This window comes from Semicossyphus pulcher, unplaced genomic scaffold (genome assembly GCF_022749685.1).
Source record: "Semicossyphus pulcher isolate SPU_LCO1_2020_fin unplaced genomic scaffold, fSemPul1.0.p SCAF_2, whole genome shotgun sequence".
Classification (NCBI taxonomy): domain Eukaryota; kingdom Metazoa; phylum Chordata; class Actinopteri; order Labriformes; family Labridae; genus Semicossyphus; species Semicossyphus pulcher.
This window is the reverse complement of record NW_027211693.1, coordinates 21363042-21382917: the sequence shown is the minus strand read 5'-3', so window position 1 is coordinate 21382917 and position 19876 is coordinate 21363042. Positions and strand designations below refer to the sequence as shown.

Here is a 19876-nt window from a genome sequence, read left to right as displayed (position 1 = left end):
GGACAGAGCAGACTGAGTTGTTTCAGGCAGAGGCTGAGGTTTTTTTTTACTGTAAATTATGCAAAACTACTCCACAGGTATCACAGAGTAAAATATGAAGCTTGAAATTTGCATAATACCCTCCTTTAAATGGGCCTGAAGTTTCCTATATGCTGATACATCTTTATATTTATTCAAGTAGGGGAAATCTAACTTGGCTTGAAATAAAATCAACACCTCACAGGTCTGCTTAATTGAATTTACAAATACAGGTGAACATTTAACAGGACTACACCGCTATGACAGTTTGGAGTCAAACATTTCACTCGCCCAGTATTTATGTTTAACACACCTGTAAAACTAAACAAACAAAACGCTTATTGATTGTGCTGTGGCCTAAAAGATCATTAAAATGAGAAGTGATCTGTTTTCCGTCATGAGAAGAAATAACTCTGTCTCTGATGCAGGACTTCTACACAGAGCTGCAGAAGGAACGAGAACAGAGAGAGCAACAAAAGCACCAGTGAGATTATAAGGCTTTACTCAAAGTCACTTATATGTCACTTTATTGATGGACAATCAAACAGAGACTGCTGTTAAAATTTGAAGAGTCTGGCACCTCAGAAAGTGAAAACAATCATCATCTTCAAAAAAACTTTAGCTGAAACCACCCAGAAGAATAAAGGCCTGTAGACTTGAAGTCGTCTAGTGGCGGGACGAACACTTCCCTACAAAGTCTTCAGAGTTGTGCAACGTTGACATTTACTGTGGGAAATGTTCCAAAGGAAATGCAGATTGGACGTTATCCAATGGAAAACAGGAAGTGAGCAGAGAAGAAGTCGCCTGCAGCACAGTTTCTATCAGCACAGGGAGGTACGACAAAGACGCTCTTAGCTTGGCACCACATCGCTGTCTGGTATAAACGTTACACTGCAGGCTGGAGCTTCATCTGACAGCTTTTTAGTGATTTAATTGGCAGCTTTTGCATTTATTGTCTCATTTGCGCAAAAAACACACACATAATATATGAAATACAGATATACTACTATCTAGTCTACAACATATATGCGAAAATAAAGATAATTTTTGATTTACATCATGAGATATATACATTATAAGACATCTCTCTCATGTTTCATTCAATGGAAGCACATATGAAATGCCTGAAATCACATAAATGAGCAGTCTGTATCTCTCAAATAGCTTATGTTATTCTTAAATGTTCATACAGCTGGCAGTGTAGGCTGACTGCTACATATAGACATCAGTGAAGCTTACACCTTAAAACTCGTCTAACTCTAAAGGAAATTACTTTCACATTGTTCATCACAGATTTCCCTGCTCAGCTCGGCCGTAATCCCCGGCTCCGAAATCACACAGAACACAGGTTAATTAATGAGACTGGTGTGGAACAATCACATGTATTACCCACTGACAGCTACTGTAAGTGTGTTACAAGAGAGGCCGCTATGACCGAAGAACAAAGCAGACAACAACGTGGTCATTCTTCTGCCTTCTCCACAGGTGAGTTAGCATGTTTAAACCAGGGGACAACACTTGCACTGTTTAAATGTTCAGAGAATAAAATGTAACTTGTTTGTAGCCTGACCGGTACCCTCTTGTGGGGTTGAATCCAGTGTGTTTGACTGCTTTTTTTCTGAGAAACCTTGCATGCATTCAATTGATGAAAAGGAAGTGAACCTGCTGACCAAAGTGACTGAAATCTCCACAAAACAAACATCCACTCTCTTGAGGCAGCAATAAAAAATGTAATAAACACAGTGCTCAATATATAACAAAGACCACTCTCAGAGGAAAAGACGAACAAATTCTCTTTTAGATAACAGGTTATACAACAAGTACACGACAGAAGGAGAGACAAACAGTCCATTGGGGTTAAGGTACAGCTTTGGATGCTTGTGTGGTTTGTTGACATGTTTCCTCCTTTCATGTCTGCAGTCGGAGTTAGACGTGGCAATTTCTAGTCATGGTCTGCAAGTCACATGCTTGCTGCAGCTGCTCGTCTGTCTGGCGAGCAGGCACGACAGGCAAAAAATAGCTGTGAAGGCGACTCTCTGCGACAGTCCGGACGTTAGGACGAGCTGCGGTGCTCTGGCAGCGAGCTGCAGCTACATCCTGACTTTGCTGATGTTTGTTGATAAGTGATTGGTCGGATAATTATTTTTGGCGGCAATGGCTTTCAACAAAACTGGTAGTTGTTGGTCTTCATCAGAGGCTGCTCCTCTTCCTCGTGGTCACAAGACTGGTCACAGGGGCCGTCGCAGCACTTAGGCTCATCACACACTTCACCCTCTGTGACCTGCTGCTGCACATTCTGGTAGATTAGCTGTGAAGAGGATCGTTAGGGTGGTTAGCCTAGATCCAAGAAAGACCATCACTCAAAGAAATTTCTAACACATCTTATTTTCTTCCTCTTTTGTGTGGCACAGGATGTTTTTGAGTTCAGAACACCAAAATAGGATTTTATCACTGAAACTGTTATCCTTTTAATTGGCTTGACAGCACAGCTAAGTCTGTCGTCTCTGTTAGTGGAAGAGTTTCCTGAGGACATCTTTGCTGAAATGTGTCACATGTTGTGTCCCACTGATAGTTTGGGTAAAGCCAGAGTGGTGAAAATTAAACTTTCACTCACTTGTTCCTGCTCTGGCTGGTCACCAAGTAGCCTTTCTATCATCTGAGTGATCTTGCTAAACGTTGGACGCTCTGTCGGCTCCAGATTCCAGCACATCTTCATGATCATGTAGCTGAAACAAAAATTAACCGTAAAAAAAACAGATTAATTGGACAAGAAAGAATTGCATTTTCAGTGGCTTACGTACATCCCAAACCATGTCCTCAATGTTCATACTTTATGGTTAAATATCAAGAAACTGTATAAAGTCAAATCTGACGAATAAGAAGAAGTGTTTGGAGGTGGTGACGCAGATTCATAAGAGGCTCGTTCATAAGAGTCCCTGCCCCTCCAGTCTGATTTTGCTGCCGTGAAATAGCAGTTACATGGCTTCCTGGCTTTGGGATCATGTGGCTAACAGGCAGAACTGAGGCCTGACTCACAGCAGAACAACAGATGATTAGGCCCTGACTCAGATTCAGCCCCGTCCGCTTCCACTGGATAGTTATTCCGGGTGGTGTGACAGCCTCGCCAAATTAGTACACACAGATGTTTGGGTCCTCTGAGACACTGGAGAAAAAGCTCTCTATTTTCTCTTCTTTAGGGGCTCGATTCTTTTGGAGTTTGTTGTGCTTTAGAGTTTTGGGTTAGAAGTCACCAAAAGCAAGGAAATGAATTAAGGAATGATGAGATGAGAATTAGGTTCTTTATGAGGTAACCTCATGTGTCAACTTTATCAGATGGAAGATTAGGCAGACGACTGGCTGAGAAGAAAGGCTCTTTGTTCACTTGTTCTGAACATTTGGGAAGTGTGCCATTTAAAAAGTCTAACATTAAAGTCATCTAGCTTCTATAAATCAGTCGTTGTTAACGCTTATGTTAACATAAGCGTTAACAACGACAATCGCTGCATGTTAGCAACAGCTAGCAAGAATGTTCTGCTCCTGCGATAAGTTGACATTTACCAGGCTGATAAAAAGGAAACTATTACTATTGACTCACTTGTAAAAACCCAGCTGAGAGTCACTTGATACTCCTGTAAAACTCAACTGATAGTCAGGTGATGCAAGGTACAGTATTAGCATTGGCTGGGCTAAATAAACCTTTAAAAAAAAGTGGGGAAAAGCAGCTGTGATCCATGTTTGCAATGACTTCTAAAAGGTGGAGCTTACATCTCAGGTGGGGCAAAGACAGGTTGGGACATCTGGTAGCCGCGCTTCATCATCTTGTAGAACCTGGAGTCCACAGCAATGCTAGGGTAAGGGCTCTTGCCTACAAGAGGATATAAGGCCGCCATGTTAGCAAGGACATCATGTAATGAATGTTTTAAAAAGGTGAGGGCATATTCGCACCTAAAGAGAAGATCTCCCAGAGTAGAATGCCGTAGGACCAGACGTCGCTCTGGACAGTGTAGACGCAGTCGAAGATACTCTCTGGTGCCATCCACTTCACCGGCAGACGAGCCTTCGCATGCAAGATATACAGGAAGTGCTTTTAACTGAACCGAGGTCAATGTAGAGTAAATGTTGGCTTTTATCTACTCATGGCTTACATTGCCCTTCACCACGTAGTTGGAGTCGTTCATGATGTCTCGAGCCAGGCCGAAGTCACAAATTTTGGCCACTCTGCGGTCGGTCAAGAGGACATTCCTGGCAGCTACGTCTCTGTGAATACACTGAACACGCACACACACACACACACACACACACACAAACACAAACATACAATAAAAGACTTTAACTGGATAAATTGTATGATAAAATTTATGTTCATCAACATCAACTTAACGACGAGTAAATCAGAATCATTAAGGAGAAATCCCCCTCACCCCTAAAGTCACTCTCTTTCAGAAGCGGTACTTTTTCACGCAAGTTCTGTTGATCTGTCTTGTCATCTGGGTTATCCCCGTTTTGAATGGAAAGTACAACAGCAACAGTAGTGATTTCCGTTTTGGATATTTCAACACTAAGATCCTTTTAATCGTTTTAAATTTTAATCAGGCCCTGGGTCAGTCTATGTCTTCCCTGCCTCTGTTGCTTTCCTGCCTCTGCTTTAAAATCACTCACATTTTTGGCTGCCAGGAAGTCGAGGCCCTGGGCAACTTGAAAGGAAAACCTCAGCAAGTCATCAATGTCCAGCGGCCAGTCATCAGTCTCCTCACACAGAGGGTCTTGGATAAAATCAGACATAAACACTGTGAGTAACAGCCAAGGGCAATATATAAAGAGGCTGGTGCTCCTTGTAAAATGGTGCTGTTACTGTTTTTTCACCTGGAGATGGTTCAGTGTTGGGCGGGTGGCTTGGTCTCATCTCCAGGTAGCTGCTTGAGGACGAACTGGAGATCCCACTGTCACTGTTTCAGTGAAAAAGAACAGACTGAGTGGGATTTCAGCAGAATCACAAATCCTCCATCATAAGACTGCACGTGTTTGTTGTTTTACCTTCTAATGAACTCTTTCTGTGTGCAGACGTTCTTATAGTCGCTGGAGTTCTCCGTAATGTCGGGGTTGTTCAGAACAAAGTTCGCAAACGTTTCTCCCTTATGGCGAAGGAAGTTCAGGAGGTCACCGAGGCTGCAGTACTCTGTGATCACAAGCACTGGTCCTGAAGAGAACACAGAAGTGTTAAGACCTTTCACCAAAGGAGAAAACTTTTCTTCATGTAAATGATGTACGTTAGCCTTGAACTGAATGACTTAAAAAATGATACAGATCAAATATCAGATGCTGTGTGACCTCCGTATGTGCACGCTCCCAGCAGATTGACGATGTTCTTGTGGTGTCCCAGGTGACTCAGGATCTTCAGCTCAGACATCAGAGCTTCCCTCTCGTCTGAGTGGGCGCTGGCTGCAGAAACACAATGCAGATTGTCATCATCTTATCATCCTGTCTGATCAAGTGAAACAAATGACTTAAGATGTCACTTAAGGACAGCTTTGAATGGAAATATTTTTTACCTTATCTGAAACATTTTCAGATTCTTCTTGCTTGTGTAAAGGATTTCTGTGTCCAATCAAAGGTCTCACCTTTTAACATTTTTACTGCTACACGCATCACGTTGTCGTCCTTTCCAAGACCATAAGCTGTGGCCTCAACAACCTTTCCAAAAGCTCCGGCTCCCAGGATCTTCCCTGGTCGGACAGAAAAAAGAGCATTGTGAGTTTAACTAGCTCATATTCATAGTCAGATTTCACATCTTATATATTTTTTCTGACTCTGTTATGTTTGTATTCACTCTTCTTTTGCTCTTGACAACTTTTTATACAATTTCTAGTGTGTCAACATGTGAGTGCATTTGAGTCTCTAGGATAAAGTGATGCAAACCTAGCTTCAGCTTGTCTCTTGGGAACTCCCACTTCTCATTGTACGGCAGCTGAGTGGGGTCAATAAAGGTGTAGTTGTTTCCATCTCTTGCTTCGATGATCTTCCAGCGGATCTCATACCTGGGTTTCTGGAGATAAAAATAGCAGCTAATGACATGAAACCCAAAACAACAAAAGCACGACCTGAAAAGTATTTTACACTGAGTAAAAGTAGAACTTTACCTGCTTGTATTTGTAAAACAGAAACACCAGCAGCACCAGCAGGATGGCCAGAATGCCCGCTGCTCCAGTCAAGGTGGAAGTGAAGAGTTTGTCTGCACAGAGAAAGATTTGTATTAACACATAATGCAAAGTGTGTCTGATGCTTCCCTTTTTAATCATTTTGTTACTGTTATCTTTATTGTCATATCTTTTATTGCCATCTGTACTTTTTGTCTATTTTTATTAATTGGGTACTTTATCTAAATTGTCTGTTTTGTGAGCTGCTGTGGGGGATCATTAAAAAGTATCTTATCTTTATGTCACAAATCAGACATTAGATTTGGTTTGAGCTCCTCTCATGTGACTGAACAATAACATGTTCTGAAATCAGAGTCTGGAAAAGAACAAATGATGGTTGATATATATATATTTATTTTTGGCTTTTTTCTTTATTCGACAGTATAGCTGAAGAAAGGCAGCAAGTATGGGGAGTAGAGAGGTAGGGATGACATGCACCAAATGACCGGGAGTCAAAGCTGCTATCAGTGCAACGAGGATTGTGCCAACTGAGCTAAACCAGCAACCCCGATGGTTGATTTTTAAACTCACCAGAAACCTCCATGGCAAATGTGTCGCTGCTGACGCCAGCGAGGTTGAAGGCCACGCACTCCACGGTCATCCTGCGGCTGGACGGCCCCACGGTGAGGACGCTCTCCACCTCCACGGCCCCGTACTCCTCCCTCTGGACCTCCACAGTGGGAGCCTGGAGAGGGATAGCCACCTGCAGCCCGGAGGTGTTTTCACTGCACCTGCAAATACAGTCAGAGGAATGTCAATCATCTCAATCTAAACATCTTTGCCACTTTAAAGGGTTAAACTGTTTGATAAATGGCGTCAATTTTCAGTGTAACACACCGAATCTGTTTTACTTACGTAGGCCGGATCCCAAAGCACTGGTACCAGATGATTCTGGGGGCAGGATAGCCGAACGAGGTGCAAGTAAGTGTAGTTATGTTTTCCCATCTCACCACGGCAACAGGTCTCTCTGCCAGTGAGGAGGAAAAAATAAGTTGTGAGTAACTTCCCTTTAAGTGACAGAACTTAATCATGCCACATTTGATTTGTGTTTACTATAAGTCACTTACGATACATTTGGACTTGGAACGTGATGGATGCGTTGGTCAAGTCGCTCTTGGCATAGAAGGTGTATTGCCCCTGCTCCTGTGCATTCATTCTCTTCAGCTTCAGAGTCGCATGGTATCTAAAAAAACCCCCCCAAAAAAGAGTCTTAAAATAAAGAACAAAAGAGGAATGTCTGCAGAATCTGAAATGACTAATGCTGCGGTTTGTGTTCAGACATTTCCAATCTATGATCGTCGACTATGTCAACAAGTTAAAAAGGAGAACTCAGCTCTTCAGTCAAGTTTCATGACCTGGGAAAATGACCTTGGTCTTCCCTGTCAAATTCACCCAAAAAGCCCACGACAGCACATTTGTAACCGGAGAAGCTTCCTCTTCCTGCAGCACATTCAAGCGTACTACAGGAATAAGACAGAGTTGTGTGAAATCCTCTCCCCGGCCTGTGTGTTGTACCTGTTGTTGTATCTGATGAGCTTGTGCTCCTGTGTGGACGTGTTGGGAGACGTTGGGGTGTGCCATCTGTGCTCTGTAATTTGGGGGTACGCTTCGATGAGCACGATGAGCTCCAGATCTTCTCCCTCGTTCACCTCGACTGAAAGACGCTGGTGGGCCAGTTTGGGGGACAGCTGGGGCAGCAGCCGGATGTAGGGCTTGTCTGGACAGGGACAGTTATTTTTCACACAATCAATAAATGTTCCAGGCTTTTCAGTTGAAGACATAGCTACAGAGAGTTTTCTTTGGCTTACCTACAACCAGCAGGTACGTGGTTGAGCTGTTCACACCTGCTTCATTAGTCCCGACGCAGGAGATGTTTCCCGTGTCTGAAAGGTCAACAGTAGAGATGGTGAAGATGCTCTGTATGTCCAGGCGATTTTCTCCACTGGAGCGAACCCTCTCCTCTATTGTTGGTTTCTGAAGACAAGAGGAGCAAAGAAAGTTATCGTTCAAATTGTTACTTTAACGGTCAAGAAAACTCTCATAATGCCTCACACTGACCGACTGAGTGGTGTATTTCCAGGTGACGTTGTAGTTGAAGTTCGGGTTGTGTGTTGTGCAGCGGATCTTAAGTTCCTCCCCAACAATGCGCACATATTCATCCGTCTCCAAGAAGACATACGGGGGAAAGCGAAGCTCTAAAGCATGAGACAATCATGAATGAGTATGTGTTACACTTATAATTTCAATCGGTTTGGGGTCAGCAGTTTTAATATTTGTCTCACTCTGAATGACGTTAATGGAAAAGGCCCTGGAGGTTCTCTCCACCCCGTTGACCTTCGCTGTGCACACATAGTCAGCATTGAAGCTGGGACGCAGGTTGTGGATGAGAATTCCACGGTGCCGGAAAACTGTAAAGTTCATCCCAGGAGGCACAGTGGTGCCGTTGTCCATGCGGAGGCCCAGGTCTGTGGCTGCTGGGTCGGTGAGCAGGCACGGCAGCAGGTAGTCCTCACCCTCCTTCCTCACCACGCGCAGGGTCGTGCTGCTCGTCCAGAACACACGGTTTGGATCTAGTAGAAGAAGAAGACACTTTATCAGATCATCAATAATGTGAGATTTACATTGAGAGAATGGAAAATGATACATCAAAGCACGTACGGCCTGTTTCCAAGCTCACCTTTGACGTACACATGTACTGAGGAGGTCAGATCATGCGACTGTGACCCGGAGGTGTAAAAACACTTGTATGTTCCGGTGAATTCTGCAGAGGGACGGTCCACCTTTAGTGTGCGCACCTTCCCATTGCCCTTGGAAACAAAGCGTTTGTGTTTGAGTAGCCTCGTCTGCCAGTTCACAGGCCCGTCGCCCTCACACCTCAGGTCCAGGGGGAACCCAGGCCGGATCACCACCTCAGAGCTGCCCACCACCTTAGAGTTGAGCTTGATCACTGGACGCCTCCATTCTGGCAAAGACGAATAAAGTATTAACTCTTTGTTGCTGAGTGTTTTTGTGTTTTCGCTTTGATAATACAAGACTTTAGTTCTGTTTTAAGTCTTTTTTAAGATACACGAGAACCCAGAGCTGTCTCTTCTTTTCGCTGTGGTGGTCAGATTTCTGATTCATTTGGAAGTAACCTCGTGAATTCAGGAAACACACTGAAGACACGGACCCTGATGGCATCCCCCAATCCCTCTCACTTCTCCTTTTTTACGGTGTCACTCTCAACACTGGAGAAATTAAATTAGTTGTACTTTCACTTAGGCCCCTATGTTCTACCAAAAACAAGAAAGGATTAATACTAAAGTATGCTTAATTTTTCAGGCATCTTTGAGGGAGAAAGTGCTAAAAGCAGATCTGAACCCTCGGGGAGTGTAGAGGCAAGATTTAGGGATGAAGAACAATGATCTCTTTGAGGACTTTGTAGAGGAGCTGGAAGTTTCCGCCTCAACATTTATTGCATCTGAGATTTGTTTTTGGGTGGACCACTTCTGGTAAAATGATTGACACATGTTAACCATACACTTTCTCTTCTTAAAGTCGACTGTACACTTTTGGTAACAGTTATAAAAGGTTTTATTCAGAGGTCGGGACAGCGTGTCTTCAAGATTGAAGCAGAACTGAGATTCCACGATCAGCATTTTTTCTATTCCCCTGAGCAAACAAGATAACGTGAAGAGATGAGGAATGAAAATGTGTACCATGAAAACAAACATCTTTTTCGTTTCCCCAAAAGTCTCCTCTATGTCCTCTAAACGATCTATTCATCCAACCCCAAAATGACCCCAATTACACCTCAGACAGTAATCCAGCAGAAAGCAAAACTAATCCACTCAGCCAAAATTAACCTCAAACAACATACTCTTTCATGTGCTCCAATGCAAATACATGAAATCGCAATTTAATGCTCAGCCTGTGAGACCATATATGTGTTGTTCAGAGCTGAATCCAAATGTTAACAAAAAAAAAAAAGCATCACAAGAACAAGCCCAAAAGCAACTCATGATGCTGCAGACAATTGTCCTGCTGATTAGACACAACAGAGGTCACATTTCAGACGGAGGAGCGCGCGGCCTCTGGTCCTCTGCGCTGACCACGAGTTTGTGCCATGAAATGCGCGATGAAATCATGTCAGCTTCATACACGAGAAGGCATGTTTGACTAATAAAGCTGGTTTGTTGTGCAGAAAAACACTTTAAATATTTATCTTGTTGCAATTTCATTTAGTAAATCAAGCTTTTTACAAACATATATATTGTTTTTCAAACGTTTTAAGAGTGCTCCTCTTTTACTTGCTTTGTTTTATTTCAGCATACGTATTGTAAACCAACACTAGCTATGAAAAGATGTTATAAAAGGACACTGAATGCAGCGCAGCGTTGGATTTAACAGGTTTTTTTTGGGCCCTTACCTGAAGAAGCAGAAGCCACAATCCCCAGCAGCAGAGCGAGGTAGGACTGCATCCTGCATCAACTCCAAACCTACAGTTTGAAAGCTGGTGTAGCGACGGAGCACTCCTCTATTGACCTGCGGCGATGGACAGAGAAATGAGAAAACTACTGAAGTTGTGCTATTACTCATCGCCTCCTCTTTACTTCTCTTTTCTCACTGGTCAGAGCAGCTTTGCCGGTTAAGATGCTGTGATTTTAGTCGTCTTATGGGTACAGTAAAATTAGGAAACAGCTCAAAATACATTGAGGAAGCACTATTGGATTCAAATGAGAGAATTTATGAGTCACAGCACCTCAAAATGCATCTGAATTTGGGGATAATAGAAGCATTGAACACACTGATTTCAAATGTACTCACGTGCAGATGTCTTCAGCTTGAACGAGGGGTTTGATAACTTCCCCAGGTCGGATGTTTCCAGCATCCAGAGCTGACACAAGAAGAGTCCCTTCTTCTCCTTCTGTCTGCCTCTGCCCCTCTTCTCCCGTCCGCTTGTTTACAGTCTCTTCTTCACCACAGAAGTCACACAGCAAACATGAAATCTCTCAGTGGTGGAGGGTGGAGGGAACAGTGTGTGTGTGTGTGTGTGTGTGTGTGTGTGTGTGTGTGTGTGTGAGGAGGCGGATCAGTGTATCACGCTTAACAAATTAATGAGCCAGTGCCAATTTGCAACAGAGAGGCATAATTCTCCCAAGACATCTGTTGAGGTGAGACGAATCACCTCCATCACTGTTCAACCATGGCTGCAGGGCTTTTCTAACCAGGGACGCATGGATTTGTGGGAGCGGGAAGGAGCGTCAAAGGAGTCTTACAAATCTGATCAGACAAAGACTAACAGATATAACTGAAAAAAGGCACTATGCATGTATTCTGCTTCTTTTCCAGGAGATAAGAAAATGTTTTTGCAGATGGATCCAGTGAGAAATCACTGAATATTTACGAGATAATAAAAACAAGACACTATTTCAAACCAGGATTAGTGATTTGACATGATACATTTCAGCACTTTTAAGAGGGTAAACTTTGATGATGACAGAGTAGGGCTGCTTGACGTGAGCCACTGAAACCACCTGACACATAAGAGACTCACACGTTCCAATAGAGCTACGATAATACAGCTTTATTGTCACATTTACAACATATAAAATGGCACATATAAAAAAATACATTTGTAAACGTTAAGTAGAAGAGCTTTGGTACCATAGCTTGTGATACAGTGATCATGTGCATTTTAAATTGCTACAGAAAATGACAACGTGCTGTTTTAAATGGTGGACTAAGTATTGATACTCTGTGTAAGTGAGTGTTATAGAATGCAGCAGACGAGTAAAGGCTATCTAGGTTTGTCAAGCGCAGGAGCCCTTCATATCAGCAATAAAACAATAGCTGCAACACAAAACATCTGTCAGTCTATGTACAAAGGCACTCGTGTGTGCCGTCTTGTGCTATCAGGCAGTGATACGCTGTAGTGAGTGAGTCACCTGTCCTCACGCTAACTGATCTGTCGCAACAGTCACGCATTTAAATCAAACTGTGACTCTTTATTATAGAGTGTTTTATACCTTCATTATGGATATCCACCTATTCCTAAATAAAGTGCAAGTCTGGCACAGAACTATGAAATAAATCTACATAAAACGAAGATAACACATGACATATATTTCTCTCTGAAACACAAGAAAAGTGGGAAACCGCGAATGCAACCTATATTTGAGTATTCCTCTTGTTTAACAGTGCATGGGGAGTCTGTCTGTATTTTCTGTTGTCCATCATAAAACAGTGAATAAAGATGTTGATCGTGCTTAAGGCAAAGTTTGTTTGCTTGTTTGTAATTAGCTAACGCACCATGGTTTAGGACATAATGTTCACGATTTTCACTAGTATGAAGAATGCATTATGTCCTTGTCTGGACAGGATTTCTAGTTTTTATGTGCGTAAATCATGTTGTTTTCCAAACTAAAAAGAAATGATAAAAAAGAAAAAAAAACACCCGCTTTTCTAATAATCTACAATAGCCGGGGAAGTAAAGGACATAAGGGGTAATGTCATAAGGCCTCATGAATCTCAGGCGACTGTGAATGCATCATTTCTTCCTGCAAACTGATTCATAGTGCACGTATGAGGAGAGTACCGTATTCATGCTGTGCTGAGCTTCCAAGCAATGACTGAGTGATAACATCTTTTTATAGTTTTTAGAGGTACTACGTGTGACAGAGGAACTAGAAGAAAGGCAACACTTATCGCTTAGTGCTTAGAGGAAATACAAAGATTGTCCTTTCACTCTCTTTTTTGCTACATTCTCGTTTTGTCATGTTCCCTTTCCCCGGCATGTTAAAAATAAAAGAATTCGCAGACAGAGGCTCTGTTTTCTCAGGACTACATGGGGCTACAGGAAGCTGTCTTCTACCTCCGGCGTCCCGGAAGAGCCCAGGAGAGCGTCTCTCTCGCTGGTTTCCTCCAGCCGGTCCTCCTCTGGCAGCGTGTCGGCCGTGCCCTGCGACATGGAGTCCGTCTCTTCCTCCAGAGCCAAAGAGCTGAGGGCGGGAAAGCAAACACAGAAAGACTTCACAGTGAGGAAGTTAATCAGAATGGGAGAAAGAAAGTCACACCATGGTCAGATTTATGGGGATGATCCTGACAGCCTCCCTTTTTTGAATCTCCCTCCCAGCAACCACAAGACATTTTTATCTCAAAGATCAATCTACTCATCCATGTCAGACACATTTAAAGGATGTTTTACAAAAGTGTGTAACGTATTGCTAAAAGTGCACACAAACGTACTCAGGATTTGCTGGTGTTGTTTGTTCTTATACATATACATATACATATATATATATATATATATATATATATATATATATATGGGATATTATGTATATATATATATTTATATACATAATACATTACAAGATATTAGCCACCCATCCACAGACACCATAAAAGCGGAGTAGGAAAAAGAATTGGGTACTTGGATACAAAATGATATATGGGATGAAAGTCTAGGCTACATCCACACCTGTTCTATGAATGCACATCACTGTTTGATACAGTTTAAAGTCACACACAGGTTACACTATTCCAAGGAAAAGCTACACAAAATCTTTCCAGAGGTCTCTCCTATTTGTGAGAAATGCAGTGTGGAAGAAGGTAATTTACTTCACAGCTATGCTCTTTGTCCAAAATTGCAAGGTTTCTGGGGATATCGGTGGATGTAAGGAAGCAAAGATTGGCACAACAACACCTTCTGGCATATGGAGTTATCATTGCACACAAACGTATTCTTGTCAGGGTCCTAGTCTGTCTCCCTCTTGCTTCCCTGTGTTTCCCCTCCCTTGTGTGTCTTGTATGTTCTCTCTCTCTTTGTGTGTGTATGCCAGTCGGAGCTGGGCGTGGCCTTGTTGACCTCATTCCCTGAACAAGCCTGCACACCTGCCGCTGATCAGCCAATCAAGCCACCTACACTCTGCTCTGCATAAAAGCCTGGTTGATGCAGTCACTCTTCACCAGTTTGTCCGTTCACCACGCGTAGTATCAACTAAATGTTTCATTGTCTTGCTCCTCCCTCTCCTGCCTCTCCATCGTCTCGAGCCCCAGCTCCTGCCCTCGAGGCACTCTGGTCTGCCTCAGCCTGCTCAACATCGAGCCACTAAGTCTGGAATAAATAACCATTTGATACCTAGGTTTTTCCAGTGTGTGTTTCGTGTTCATGTGGGTCCTACATTCGGTTACATTATATCAATTCTACTATTTTGGAAAAAGAAAGATGTCCCAACTTGAAAATGTGGATCACAGAGCTGATCACTTCATCCAGAGAGAATCCGATTTGTCATAAAAGGCAGGCTAAAAGACTTTAGTCCTTTAGTCTCTCATCTCTCAGAAGTGACCGAGTCTTAACTGCAGCAGGGGTAAAGGGTGGGGATGGAGTGGATTAGGGAAGAGAAGGAGGCTGGTTAGGGGTTAGTGCCTTTGTTTTGTTTGTTTTCTGCAGGTGAGTACTGTTGCAGTAGATTTATTACGATTGTCAATATATATTGTATTGCTTTACATCTGTTGATTCACCTCATCTGTTTATTGATTTGTTTTATTTCGTATTATTTTTCTTTATCAACTATTAATTTATTTTATTAACATTTTCATTTATTTTTCTTTTATTCTTTTTATTTTTTTTCAAGATGTGTTTGTCTACATGAAAAGGAGCAAGGCCATGTCATATTTTGTTGTATTTTCAAATTCTGCTTCTCAATGAAAATATTTGGAGAGAAAACTAATTAATCCAATCTAATAAGGAAAAGAAAGCCTGATAATGTTCGGCAAAATCCTGAAATATTTCAAAAAAACATTGCTGATTATGTCAATTATCTAATTTATAAGTCCTGTCACCTCTTTTGAAGCTTTATTGAAAATGAAAATGATGCCTGTTGATTTTTCTTGTCATTGAAAGCCCATGTGGTGGATATGTCTTAACTTCAGAATAAGATATTATTTGATGTGTTCATGAGATCCTTGCTAACATCACCCCGGAGACCTGGACCAACGGAGCTCCTCTTGTTTTCTCTCATTAGAGGGCCGAACACCTCAAACCCAAACCACAGTGTAAGGTGAAATTTATGATCCAAATCAAAGCATCGCCCCGCAGCATTAATTCAAAACACAGGGCTGCAAGTAACACTAAACTAAAATAAGAAGCTATGAAACTACTTTGATAAATGTGTGAATATATCAGGATTTTTTATGGTCAAACTTTTATTTAGCCCTTAAAACTTTGCTTGGCTGCATATTTTTATATGCTATAAAAACTTGTCTCCGTGTCCACTTAGATAATACAGCTATTGTCTCCGCTCCACATCTGGATGAGTGGGTGTGTGGTGGGAAAAAAACACTGCTCTAGTTAAACAAATACATCCTCAGCGTTTAGCACACATCTGCAGCTCTGTACCTAGCAGGGCTTTCTGGAGGCACGTCAGTGAAAAGCTCCTCCGGCTTGGGGTCTGGGATGGGAATGATGTACTCGTTGTATGAAGTTAGGACTTCCTGCGTGTCTGCCTCCGGTCTGAACTCTCCGGGGCTTGGGCTCTGGTTGTAGGGGTCCGGGGGGAAGGAGAGGCTGCCGGGAGATGGGGAGCCGAATGCCGGGTTTGCGATAGGAAAGGGTGAGGAGAGTCTGGGTTTGGTGCGAGCCACTGCCGGGTGATCGCTCTTCAGGAAGTTGTCATTGACTTGGCAGTACCTCTGTTGCAAAGAGACAAAAGTTTGATTGTTTAAGGGATGACAAATCAGTTAAACAGTTTGTTAGTGTGAGGCTGCAGAGAGGAGATATGAAGCAGCTGATTAGTTACTCATTAGTCCACTTTAAGAGTCAGTGAGGAATCAGACTGTAGTTTTCATTTGACCAGCACAGACCTACACATCATTACATTTAGTCTCTTCTTTACAGAGTTTCAATATGCACAGACCAGAGCATCACTTCTGCTGATTTGACTGAACGTCACTCACTAAGTGGATCAACCTTTTCTTCTGACTTGCAGGATTTGGGCTTAAAGTCATAAATCTGACATTGCACTTAAAATAAAACATAACTGATATTATGTGTGGCATTGCATTTAAACGTCATCTCTTAAAGGTTGTTGTTTTACGATCCTTAAATTAATACCACAGTGTACAAACCCTCTAAAAAGCAAAAGTCCTGCATTTAAATGTTACTTTTACAGAATTATATTAAGAAATTTACTTATACGACTAGTGTAAGAAGCAATTGGTGATTCTGTTTCTCTACAAGCTTTAGTAATTGTACCAAGTTAAAGGCATGTTGCTTAAACAGTGCTGAAGAGTCCTTGTTAATTTCCTGTATTATTACCAACCAGCCGCTAGGGGGCAGATAGCCTGGCTGTGAGTGAATGCATGAGAAAGAAGCGAAACATTAAACGTTAGATAACTTAACCCATGTAAAATACAATATATGTGTAGGAGCTGACAGTTTAACGCAGCAGTGAGGCATGAATAGAGTACCTTTTTGTAGCTGTCAGTCAGCATGTTCCCCACACTGTGCACCAGGAAGGAGAACTCAGGTCTCTTCTCAAACTTCTCATCCCAGCACTTCTTCATGATCTCATACCTGCAAGACAAAAAATTATAAACATAAAAAATGTTAAAATTTCTTACGTTGACATTAACATGTAACATTAACGGCATGACTGACTTACACTTCATCAGAGGCGTGGGCGGGTTTAGCCATCCGGTAGCCTCTCTTCAAAGCGCTGTAGAAGAGCTCATTCATGGGTAAATCAGGGTAGGGGGTTCCTCCTGCAGGGAGCATTTACAATCAATTAAATGCTATACCATAAATCTGATGCAATGCACACTCAAAAATAAGCCATAATAAGAATAACATTGCATTAACCTATGAGATATTTGACATATGAAATACATTTTATTTTATTTTTCGGACCCATAAAAAAAGGGTGTGTGGAAAGTCCAATGAGAGTCAGACGGAGGCAGGAGAACACAGAGAACCTTTGGTCATCGCTGACAGAGGCTGGATTGTGTGTTTGTTTTCCACCACTAAGGCTTATGCAGCATATGCAATAAAGTGTCTCTTTTGTTTTCATGGTACTTTCAAAAAATCGTGGGAAGAGGCCTAATAAAAAATAAAAAAACGTACAATACCCTGAGCACGGAAATACAGATTTCAAAGCCTGACTGTGACTAAAAGGATTTAGACCTCATGAGTTTTCAAACTAACTAGTATGTACTTGCAATTAGACATGGAATTAGAAATTTGCTTTAGCTTTAGATTAATACATGTTTAAGTCACTTTAAAAACCCAGATTCACATTGTCATAACTCAAAGTTTACTGCGATTTCAAGAATCAACAAGGAGCCCAGCAGGGGAAACAGTTACAACTTGTTAGCAATTACAGAAATTCATGTGTCTTACGTATAAACTGTGTCTGATTTACATAAATGGCTTTTTTGTGTGTTCATGTGTGTGAATATGTTTGTGTGTTCGGACTAACCTAGTGTGAAAATCTCCCAGAGAAGGATGCCGTATGACCACACATCGCTGAGGGTGGTGTACAAATTATGGAAAATACTTTCTGGTGCCATCCACTTCAAGGGCAGGAAGGTCTGAAAGAAAGAAACGCTCCATGTGAGAAAATGAAGAGTCAGTTGAAAGTTTGGAGTTTGCAGTTACAGTATGTGCTACAACTGCACATTGACTCAGGATCTTGTTTGCAGCTAACGGAACCAGTATTTGGTTCCGTTAGTGTTTAATTTTGAGTTGAATGCATTACATTACATCCAATTACTTCCAAAGAGACTTTTTATAAGTGCGTTAGAAGGTAACAAGAACAAAGAGCCACATATCATAAAGTGTGACCTTTAACAGGCTACAAAATATATTTGTAAAAATCTGAGGCTCATTCTGCAGAAGGACCTAGGTTGTGATATTAGCGAGGAGGAAGGGTTGAAAATATTTTCAAACACTGGAAAACTTACATAAAGAAGGCTAGGGGGAAATTTACTCAGTATATGTTAATACACAGGTTTTATTTCACTCCTTCTAAGCTCCACAGGATGGGCTTACTGACCAATAATCTATGTTGTAAAATGAAACAGGAACATTTTGTAAACTTGTTTAACCATTAGAATTCATAGGGGAATGCATAGGTTAAAAAATACCTATATCACCAAGACTATGCATATTTCAAATACATCGAAATATGACTCTGCAATGATAATGGTAGTTGTTGTCACGGCTGCACGAGTGATCCTCAGATTATGAATAAGTACATCCTCTCCGGATTTTAAAAAATGGATCTAATTCATGTTAGAAACAAAATCATATGAACAGATGTTTGCTAGAAGCAATGATGATGGGGCGATCTTTAAAATGTCATGGGACTGTCTCACTCATAGCGTCGCTGGGACACACTGGGGGTCTGGTTTTGTTGTAATGGTTTTGCTGTAATAAATGTTTCTTTTTTTTGTATGTCAAAATTTATCATGGGCCTTTGAATAGTGTGTAACTCATGGTTTGAGTTAGCTTTAAATAAATAAAAACTTGAATGAAGTGCAGTGTGTGCAAGTGCTCAGGGTCTTAATAAAATGGCAATCAATGCGACGCTTGTGCCACTCACGCTGCCTTTAGAGATGTAGTTGGAGTCATGCATGATGTCCCTGGCCAGGCCGAAGTCACAGATCTTCACCAGTTTGCCCTCACAGATCAGAACATTCCTGGCCGCGAGATCACGATGAACACACTGCAGTGGAATAAAATCGAAAAAAACAATTTTCTGTTACACAAGTCACACAGAGCCACACTCGCTGTTTTACCCTTTTTCTTGTCTTAATGCTACGCTAAGCTACCAGAAAAGAGATTATCATTGATCAGCTGGAAAGTGAGAAAGCATCCCACCTTAAATTAAACATATCAAGTCCAATATGCTATATATCATGGAACTATATTCTTTAATCTTACATTTTTGGAGGCGAGGAACTCCATCCCCTTCGCCACCTGGTAGCTGAATCCCAACAGATCGTCGTAGGTGAGAGTGGCAGAGTCACTGATGACCAGGTCCAGACTTCCGCCACCTGGACGGTGAAGACAAGGTGAGAGGACAAAGAAGAGGAGAAGAGGAGGTGAGGGGCCTCTCATGAATGAAGACAGTGTTGTGTTTTTATTGGGGGAACTCCAATATAAGTCTTGTGACTCCATGGGTTGTAGTGACATGGCCTTTATGTGCTGTAACATTTGTGTGTACATTCTCTCCGGTCTGTCTGTGATCAAAAAGAAAACTATTGTTTTCTTTATGAGGCTAAAACAACCGATCTGTTCATGAACTGAAGATGGTGCTTTTCACACATAAATATATCATGCGCATCGTTCTTCTTTGTTTCCTGTGTTCAGTGTGACTAATTCTTCATCTACAACACTGGAAAATGAATTATAGTCAATACTCGAGAGAGTGTACACACTCCACGTGGCTCATATCAGACCTTGTTCCTGATAGATGTCCTGCTGGTAGGGAGACTCGTACGGAGAGGGCTGGATGTCTGCGTACTTGATGGAGTCTATCTGCTCCTGCATGGGCACGTAGAGCGACGGCTCGTCTTTGCTCATGTCCATGTACCCTCCATCACTCTCGCTTCCAAATGACACATAGCTGCAGGGGACACAAAGAGTGTGAAAATGGACTTAACTGACCCAATTCCATATT

The 19876-nt window shown here is 41.9% G+C and overlaps 2 protein-coding genes across 2 annotated transcripts in view; both read right to left on the bottom strand.

Moving 5' to 3' along the window:
* Window positions 1-528: 528 nt before the first annotated feature.
* On the bottom strand, window positions 529-10705 carry LOC138597875 (macrophage colony-stimulating factor 1 receptor 1-like). Its single transcript, XM_069669408.1, has 21 exons — window positions 10621-10705; window positions 8890-9174; window positions 8495-8782; window positions 8265-8407; window positions 8021-8186; window positions 7728-7929; window positions 7280-7395; window positions 7068-7179; window positions 6744-6943; window positions 6156-6247; window positions 5935-6061; window positions 5637-5741; window positions 5347-5457; window positions 5053-5215; window positions 4882-4964; window positions 4678-4781; window positions 4164-4286; window positions 3964-4075; window positions 3784-3883; window positions 2633-2744; window positions 529-2326 (listed from the first exon to the last, which is right to left on the bottom strand). Exons 1-21 carry the CDS (start codon window positions 10670-10672, stop codon window positions 2180-2182), a joined length of 2943 nt encoding a protein of 980 aa, XP_069525509.1. The 5' UTR covers window positions 10673-10705; the 3' UTR covers window positions 529-2179.
* Window positions 10706-11757: 1052 nt separating this feature from the next.
* Window positions 11758-19876, bottom strand: part of pdgfrb (platelet-derived growth factor receptor, beta polypeptide) — a 28488-nt gene continuing 20369 nt past the window's right edge. The window contains exons 16-23 of the mRNA XM_069670471.1: window positions 19656-19822; window positions 19138-19250; window positions 18797-18919; window positions 17672-17783; window positions 16859-16958; window positions 16665-16770; window positions 15595-15887; window positions 11758-13192 (exon numbers count right to left, since the gene is read on the bottom strand). Of these exons, the coding sequence (XP_069526572.1) occupies window positions 13045-13192; window positions 15595-15887; window positions 16665-16770; window positions 16859-16958; window positions 17672-17783; window positions 18797-18919; window positions 19138-19250; window positions 19656-19822 (1162 nt within the window). The 3' untranslated portion in view covers window positions 11758-13044. The remainder of the gene's footprint in view (window positions 13193-15594; window positions 15888-16664; window positions 16771-16858; window positions 16959-17671; window positions 17784-18796; window positions 18920-19137; window positions 19251-19655; window positions 19823-19876) is intronic.

Bases quoted from the DNA above. Each gene is read 5' to 3' on its own strand.
- LOC138597875 (XM_069669408.1), bottom strand. From the start codon at position 10,672: ATGCAGTCCTACCTCGCTCTGCTGCTGGGGATTGTGGCTTCTGCTTCT. The intron at 7,930-8,020 runs GTAAGCCAAAGA...GTCCCTGTCCAG, and splicing joins CACGTACCTGCTGGTTGTAG to ACAAGCCCTACATCCGGCTG. The intron at 6,944-7,067 runs GTAAGTAAAACA...CTGTATTTGCAG, and splicing joins TGCTTTGGGATCCGGCCTAC to GTGCAGTGAAAACACCTCCG.